The 8,963-nt window shown below is 46.5% G+C and overlaps 1 protein-coding gene across 1 annotated transcript in view; it reads right to left on the bottom strand.

The window, feature by feature from the left end:
* Window positions 1-8,963, bottom strand: part of SOCS7 (suppressor of cytokine signaling 7) — a 26,821-nt gene that overhangs the window by 16,614 nt on the left and 1,244 nt on the right. The window contains exons 2-3 of the mRNA XM_085318213.1: window positions 8,791-8,960; window positions 1,770-1,834 (exon numbers count right to left, since the gene is read on the bottom strand). Coding sequence (XP_085174339.1) covers window positions 1,770-1,834; window positions 8,791-8,960 — 235 coding nt within the window. The remainder of the gene's footprint in view (window positions 1-1,769; window positions 1,835-8,790; window positions 8,961-8,963) is intronic.

Below are 8,963 nucleotides of genomic sequence, written 5' to 3'. Positions count from 1 at the left end.
AAAAAAAAAAAAAAAAAAAAAAAAACTAAAAAAGACCCCTCTCCTACACAGGAGTAGGAAAGTCAACAATTTGTCCCAAGCAATTAAAATTCAAACATCCACTTTAGGGAAGCTGGCATGGGTCATGGTCTTCTGCAAATGAAAAGCTCCCAAGAGAGCATTGCCATTGATTTGCAGAAATCAACATAAGTTATTTTGGAAATAGTCAATAGGATAAACATTTAGTCAAGTCAATCTCCCAAATTAATAACTTTCTGCTTTTAATTTCAGGTTCTGCTCTGTACTCTTTTTTGAAGAGATACTTTGCACCCCACACATCTGGGATACTTTGCACCCCATCACCACCAGCAGGCATAAGGACTACAGATTTTACACTCACAAAGCAAATGTTCCCTTCCCCTAGCAACAGCTGACAAAGTGCTGGTAGCAGCTTTTGATTTAATCAGCCTTGATTTGCTAAATAAATGCACATGACTTTTACGGGAAGCCAGTAAAATCATGCAAGGAACAAGTTCTCTGCATGCTACCCTACCATSTAGACATCAGCTGAAGGGATATCCAAGATCAGAATGGAGAAAAGAACGAAAAACACTACAGTTGAATTATCCCCAAGTTACTCCCTTCTGAAAGGGCTGAGTGAACTACACAGCAGAAACAGTAGGCTTCAATCAGAAATTTTCAYTTACTGTTTTCAGGCAAATCGAATGAATGCTCTGCCTTCAAGATCACTTTTCTGAAACAAGCCACTTTTCAGCAAGAATCTCCACAGCTCTCCAGAGGGCTTGAACCCTCTCTCAGAAATGTAAAACACACATCCGCACCTTCCCCAAGTTCTCCAAGCTTTCAAACACCTAAACCAATAGAGCAAGAGGGGGCTTTCAACTTTACCCACACTACACACAACATCCACAGTATTGTTTTCCCAATACTGCAAACACTACGCTATCAAATATCTCATTTCCTCTATCCTGCAAATAAGATTCTTAACATTTATTTGGAATCTGGCTTTCAGAATAGGCTGCACAGAACTAACATAGAACTTGCATAAAAATACTCRAGACAAGAATCCCCCAAGTAAGTCCCCAGCCTACGGCCAGGACTGCTTTGACTGTAAGTACATGCACTGCACATAACAGGCACGTGAAGCCTGACTGCAACCTTTTGGTATTACCGCTCTTTCAGCCACAAGTAAAGCGGGACTTCCCCACCTTGCACCAACTTGTAGCCACCTTCCCCRTAGCAGAAAAAGGAAGGACAGAAAAAAACCCACAGGAAGTGGGGAGAGAGAGAAAGCAGGCAGAAGAGGAACAAAAGCTGACAAGAAGGTGCTGTCCCACAAGGGACACGTTAATTCTCACAGTCACGCTGCRACAGAATAGCTGATGGAGGTGCACAGTCCACGTGGGAAGTGGGGCTCAGTCTCACCTCCTTTCGAGTCAAAGGAGGCCAGCACATGCACTGCTTTTGTGCTACAGGAGATTTTCCGARCCCCTTTGATGCAAACAGCCCTGAATGGAAGAGGGATCTTCACCTTCACGATCACAACTCAAATTTGCATTTCAACAGGAGAAATTGCAAAATGCTGACATCAAGCAGAGTCACGATCTTTACAGCTTGTTTGGAGTTTTAGGCCAAGCAGGGCAAGAGAGCTATCGACAGAGATCCTGCTTTATACATGGAGAAAAGAACCATTTTATCTGTCATTAAGCATATATTGCCATTCTTACAGCAAAATGAAATGCCATACTGTAAATCTTTCCCATTCTTACCTGTGAAGAGGGGGCTGAAAACAACCGGGGAAAAGGCACTTTGAGTTCTTGTCAATCTGTGTTTCCTATTGGAAATAAAGAAACATTGTGAAGAGAGATGGGGAGATCCCCCCCCCCACAAAAAAAAATCATATGATTTTCTTGAACAGAGAGCCTTCATCATATTCACAGAAGCTGCAGACAGCTGAGCACTGCATGTCCATTCAATTCCTACAGCAGYGTTTTGGCTTAAGGAGAACAGTCAAGCAGTAAAGTCAGGTCTCAGACCTGCTAGTAATTAAATCTCTAAGTAATTAATATAGTCCTTGGAAAGAAAAAMCCCAAGCAAGTATGGTAACTGGAGCCAAGAAGCTGTTTCACAACAGGTATCACACTGTTTCTCTAGATCAGATGTTGCCAAATGCCTTAAACAAACAAGTTAGATCCCTTCACAATTACAGGTTGTGCCAGGAGCAAGCACATTAAATGCCCTCATTCCCTGAGTTCGGAGAAGGACACCACCACCCCAAAGCATTTCAGAATGCAGGTGAAGGTTAGGGAAGCTAAACTGGGAGCCATTGAAATGGATGAAAACAGCTAAAAGAAAAATCACCTCTGATGATGACTCCGTAACACCTGCAATACCTGTGAGGTTTCCTTCCCAAAACAGCGATTTTAAACGAGGCTGCRGTTACCCTGTGCTCTCATTGCACATTAAATCAATCACTCCCTTCAGCACCCTCTCTGCCACAACTGTGAAGGGTTTCATACAGGTCTATGCAGAGAAAATGCTAGTAACTGAGGTGCAGAGTCTGGTCCCCCAGAACCTGAGTCCATGGCTGAGCTGAGAGCGCAAACCAGCATCACTAAGACCTCTAGAAGCCAGGCTGCAAGACCTTCTCTTGCAACGGAAAACAAGAAGAAAAACAAAGTTGCCTGACTTGGCCCGTTATTTAAACCTAGAAGCCCTATTTATAGGCCACCCAACTGCAGTGATATTTTCATACAGCAGATGCTGACCGTGAACCGTTTTGAACAAAACCAAACTCTGCGGTCTAGTGAGGCTCCAGCCTCCCACAAAGGCACGTGACTGAAGCAAGCTGGCCTGCTCAAACCTTGATTTGCAGAACCCTGCAAGGCACTAGGTTCSCATTTCAGAGGGTGGGAAATGCAAGGAAACTGCCTTCCATGTAAGGAAGGAGCATAAGAATAAAGCTGAATGTAACAGCAGCTTCTGGCAAATGCGTCTCAAGCATCTGCAGTCCCTTGCACAGGTCCATGCCAGCAATGACCAGTCCAATGTCAGATGTATTAGGGCTGTACTGGGCCARTCAAGGTAACTCCAAGTTAAATATTGAAACTTGGCTGTGCTATCCAAAGGAAGTGGTCTCACTTCATCCAGGAAAGTGATTGTGCCAGAGATCTGCACAAGCTCAGAGACCAGTTATGTTCACCTTTTGCCATCACAGCAAGGGACCACCTCCATCAAGAACACCCCACTTCCACCACACACAGGATTTGACAGAGCTGACACTGTTCCTTAGATTTCCCCCTTGCTCTCCAACCTTCTCCTAGCAAGCATGTGAGCCAAAACCTTAAACACATTTTGTTTTGTGCTTCAGCCACCCCATTCTACAAGCAGCCTCCCAAGAAACCCAAACAAAGCTTCAAATAAAACTGGCTGTAAGGGCTCCTACCTTCCAGGAAGGATTGCACTGAACAGACAATTTAGCCAACCTACAGGGAGAAGAAATTCAAGTTCCAGTCTCATACTGCCATGCAATAAAGACCCATTTGAGCACAGAYGAGTGTGCCCTAATCTTTCCATGGGGAACAGCAAATGCTTCTCTCCTYTTTATCTGAACAACCCTAGCAACTTAATTGGGTCATACAGCTGTGAAAAAATATTTAATACTGTAAGTTTGCTCATAAGAAAAATATTGAGAAAACTCATCATCTAGATATATACAATTCCATTAAAATGTTTGGAAGCGTTTTAATTTTAAGCCTCTCATATTCATCTAAGGATTTTGTTCCCAGAACACCACCACCATGCACCAACAGCTGCACGTGCACACACAGTTACATTTTTGGCCTAATATCAACTAGCCTTATAATAAGTTTTGTTCCTACCCACTAAACCACACAGAAAAGAGAATTGCTGGCATTYTGCTTTTGCTAAAGCAGCTACACTTATGCCAGTGTTTTACGGGTACTGACGAGCTTCTGTGATTTCTCACTTCCAGCAAGCTCACGCCTGCAGCAAGGCAATAATTCCCATGGATGGACTCTTCCACTTTACAACTCAATCTATGCCAAACTCTTATACTTCCTCGTCCTGTCTTTAAGTTCTGCAGTCATCTCCAAATGATGCTGAAAACCATGGACAAGTAATCAAGTGTGACCAGGACCTGAGCATTTTGCAGTGTCAGAAGAGCACAGCCCTGCAGCACTACARAAAGCCATATGCAGATATTGCCGCTCACAAATATCATGGACAGATTCTGCACAGGATTCATACAGCACAGAGCCAACTGTGGAGTCCCTTGGGTTCTATCAAATAAGGATTTTAGGGCCAGCTACCCACCAATCAATAATRTCTGAGGCAACCACCTTAGAGACCAGCACTCTGCACAGTCAAAAASCACATTGCCTTCACTCACTCTAAAGCAATGATTGTGTGTCCTACTAAGGCAAGTCTTACCCAGCCACCCAGACTAGCTATGTGGCACTTTATGCATATGATAACAAAGACACTTGTTAAAAAACATCAGAAGACCAGGTCATCAGTACTGGCAGAGGAACTCATTTACAAGACTTGGGTACCAATCCRGCAACTGATGCGTAGAAGCAGCCCAGGTATGTCTGCACAGATTTGCTCAACAGGTGCCCGAACCTGCATTGTCCCCTTCCCCTCTCCATCCAATTACCGCTCCCCAAAGAGCTCCATGGCAAAAAATGCTGTTTTTAAAAAAAAACACATGCACACGCACAGTTTTAGTGATGCAATATTTAAATATCAACACTCAGGCCTCAGGGGAGAAGCCTCACATTGGTATCTCWAAGTTTAGTTTCAGCCTAAGCCTCTTGCAGCTCAGCAGACGCTCACTATTGATTTTAGATAATGGGGTTGGTTTCCTTTTTAACTTTTGCTGCATGCAGGAGGCAAAGCTGTACTGTGCTGCCTCAAGGACTGACAACACTCTAGGAAGTGTGGGCAACAATTTCAAATACAATGAATTCTGTTTCTCAGTAACTTAAAAAAAAAGTCATGGAAGGTAAACACCCAGTACACGGCAAGAGTAGCATTCCCCATCCGCCTGTCAGAATGCAGTAGGCAGCTGCAAGTCAGATACTAGAGCTCCAGAGCAAGCACAGCCTTTAGTCAACCCCAGAGATGGCTCTGAGCTCCCTACAGAACCTTTCCTTCACTAAAAGGACCAGTAACCCACTCTATCAGCCACAAGCTGCTGCAACACAGACCACAGTAAACGCCAGATCCATACTGTACTGACAACAGCCAGCAACACACCTGGAATCCTCAATATAGGCAAGGAAAGCTTTTCTCTCCAGTCAACCAATGAAGAATAGTGCAAATATCAGATAGCACCTGCTAGCATGATTTTAATGCATTAAGCTTAACAAAGACCATGGCAGAGAGCCAAGTTGCTGCACAACACACCCATGACCAGAGGGACTTGAAGATTTGACTATCTTCTAACAGTGACCAATCAAATACCCAATTTTCTACCTACTAAACGCGCAGCCAGACTAGGGCAAGTGGGAGAGGAAAGGAAGAGAGAAGGAGATCTCATTTCATGTCAGACAGGCAACGTGCCCCTGCTCAACTGCAGCCTTGGGTGGACATCCTAGGACCCAAACCACTCCTCCATGATGACAACAGCAAGGTCATGTCTCCCAAGTCAGCAGGAAACATCTCACCAATACAGTCTTCTGGCAGCAGAGAGAACCAACACCAAGGGCAAATAAAAGGCACCCCTTATCCCAGCCAGCACAAGAGCAGCACTCCCCCAAACCAAAAACACAGCTCAAGCTAGACCTCCTCAGCAAGAGGGAACTCAAGAAACTGGAAGCAGCAACGAGGTCCCTGAACCACAACAGTTGCTGCATCAGGCACCTTGAACTAACCTTTGTTAAAATACTGCCTAATTAGTGCAGCAAAATTYCACAATGTCAGAGCATGAAAAGTCAGCACTTCCACCAGCAGTGACCATTAAATTCTCCGACAAAAGGAAAAACCCAGGCAGCAACATGGTTCTTCGCTGCTCCAAATCTGTTAAGACACAACTGCCAATTTTACATCACCTCATTTCAGTATTGAGACATCCTGGAGGCTCCTTGTTCTTGTCAAGAAGAAAAAGGAATRAATAAGTCACAAAAACATTAGCAAAATATCATGTTATGAGAGTCAACTTGACCCCCTACCATTTGAGGCAGATTTCATCATTTGCTGCAAGTGAAGTTCATAAGCCATAGTATAAAACAGCTTCAGCGTGCCACATGCAAAACCAAGCCTCCTCTCAGGAGCACTTTAGCACTAGTTATGACTCAAGCACACTGACCAGCTCCAGGGCTGTAAGCTGACACTGCAAGTTAGCACAGGAGTTCAGGCTACCTGATCTCATAAGTCATTCCCTACTTCAAAGAGGGAAGTAATTTCACCTTCTTTGTCTCCACTACRGCCTAGCTGTCTTCTGGCCTGCCAAACTGCACAGTCACCACAAACTGGTGCTCCAGGTCACACCTGACTGAAGGTCAGTATCTCCAGAGCAAACCTCAAAGTTTCCTGCTCATCCATCACAGATCTCCAGGTACACTCTGGGAAAGCAGCGGAATACCATCAAAAAAACTTACATTGGCAATCAACCCTGCTGGGAGAATGCTCAGCTCTGATACTCCAAACCCATTCAATTATTTAATGCTGCTTCTGGGTAGACTACAAACATTGCATAGACCTCAAACACTTCCATGAGGAATGATATTTCTTCTGCTGGAAATGCTGCAATAGTAGAGAACGTAGTTTCTGTAGCACAGGCCCAGCTTGAAACCCATCCTGACACAAAAGTCCGGAGAGCTGATAACAGATCAACAAGCCAGCACTTTACCCTCTCCTACTGGTATCAAGCCGTTCACCTCTTCTACTGAAATACACTCCTTTTGTGTCTAACATGAGGCTGGCGCGGGGAGAGCAGCCAAGGACTCGCAGAGTCTATAGACGAAGGGTAAGGAACAAGAGGTCTGCGGGGTGCCACCAGCACAATAAATCCCATGAGATGGGATTAAGGGGAACTTGCTCAAAATACAGTTCACACATATACTACAACTGAACCAAACCCACTCTTTTCTAAGTGGCTCAAGTAATCAGTGCCAACTTTCAAAACTAGCTACAGGACAAAAAAAAGTTACTGTAGAAAGTCCTGGCAACCCCAGCCTGGGCAGCCCAATTAGGCAGTAGTTCAAAGCTCTGTGGTCACTCAGCTGCTGATGGAGACATGCCTGCTAGCTTTGCCCAGTCAAAAACAGCCCTTCTGTGATAGTTGCTGAACCAAACTGCGAAAAGAATAAGAGCCACWGGCCACTGCTGTTGGCAAAGGGCAGTTTTGAAATCCCACACTGGAAGAAAGCTACGGCTGCTGCTTCTGAGCTTAGCTGCCTAGCTGTAGCCAAAGAAGAGATGCAAGCCAAGTGCCCTACCAAATGCTACAGTGTAAGATCTGCATCCCAACTATCCCCATGCAGAAGTCTCAGGATTAGTCCCTCCAGTCTCTCTAACAAGCACACCTGGCTCCTCTGTAGAGTAAAACTGAGCCAGCTTCTGGCTGCCAATGTTTTCTTCAGCCACATCCTGCTGTGAAGCACAGAGGGGAGTAAGAGAGAGAGCACAGACTCCACAGCAATGCAGAGCTTGTCCAAGCAMAGAGGTAGCAGGCTCTGCCTACCACAGCTGAGGTTTAAGCCTGAAATCATATTGGCAAGCATCAGGAAATCATTCAGCAACACTGTGAACAAGAGGAAACACAAGTGCCTTCAGTTGCACCTCAGTGTTTCTGAAGGCCACTTTTCAGATATACCTCCTGATCAAGCTAGCACCTGCAGAGTCCCCAGGGCACCGAGCAGCAGAGGTACCTCTGAACCGAAGCTAACGAGCTGAGCTTGGCCAGCCACTCAGGATCCAAGTCAGTGCACAAGCCCTCAACAGACTGCCCCATAACCCACACGCAGGTTCAGCCACCATCACTGCCTAACACACAGACACCAAGCAGCGTCTGTACGRTCAACCTTAAACCAAGAATTGCTGCTGCTCAGAGCAATGAAAGTTAGAGAAGACACTTCTCTCTACAGATTAGCACAGTGAATTAAGAACCCATCGCTTCACAAGTTATGCTCCTGGACATGTCTCTGCAGCCCTCTTTCCACATGCACCTCCCAAAGCAATATATTCCTGCTCTGCCTGCCTCTCCTAGACTTAGGCTACGTTTGCTGATCCTGGTTTGAAAGACGAACGCTCAGCAGCTGCTCCGAGAGGCTCAAGCCCTTCTTGGAAGGGACAGACCTCCGCGGTGTCTGCCTGTCGGGGAGGAGTGTGTACACAGACCTCATGCTTGTTAATTGTGCTGCAGCATCRTCTGCCCTATATCCCCCATCCTCAGCAAAACAAGAGCTATTGCAGTATCAAGGCTCTTTCTGCCCCCCCTTGCACTACTGGGGCACACCAYTGCACATGCATGCTTCTCCACACAGCTCCTCCAAACTTTTGCACCATGCCTAGAGCCCAACACAGACACRACCTGTAATCCAGGGGCTTTCAGCAGGGCAGGATGCTGCTCATTCACACAAACCCTCTTCCTCAAGCCAATTCAGCTCTCAGCCAAAAATAAACCATCCCAAACACCTCCTTCCCGTGACTCCCACCCGAGCTTTATCTACCAAACCCTTCAGAGGTGCCCAGGGGCAGCACGGCGCAAACCCCCTTGCCCCACACCTCCAGGCCGCGCGGCCCCCGGGGGACGGAGCCCCGTACCTGCCCGCCTCCGGCTCCCGGCCGCGGGGCCCGCACACGTCGCCGAGGCTCCCGGCCGAGGCTGCCAGCTCCCCGGAGCGCCGTCTCTCGGCGGCGGCGTCCCCGGCGGCCGAGGCGCCGCTGCAGCTCTTGGTGCGGAAGAGGCGGCTGAGGCGGATCTTCAGCGAGCCCTT

This window comes from Rhea americana, unplaced genomic scaffold, assembly GCF_003343005.1.
Source record: "Rhea americana isolate MKP2758 unplaced genomic scaffold, rheAme1 scaffold_526, whole genome shotgun sequence".
NCBI lineage: Eukaryota > Metazoa > Chordata > Aves > Rheiformes > Rheidae > Rhea > Rhea americana.
Note: the sequence above shows the minus strand (reverse complement) of the source record. Positions and strands in the feature narration are given on the sequence as shown.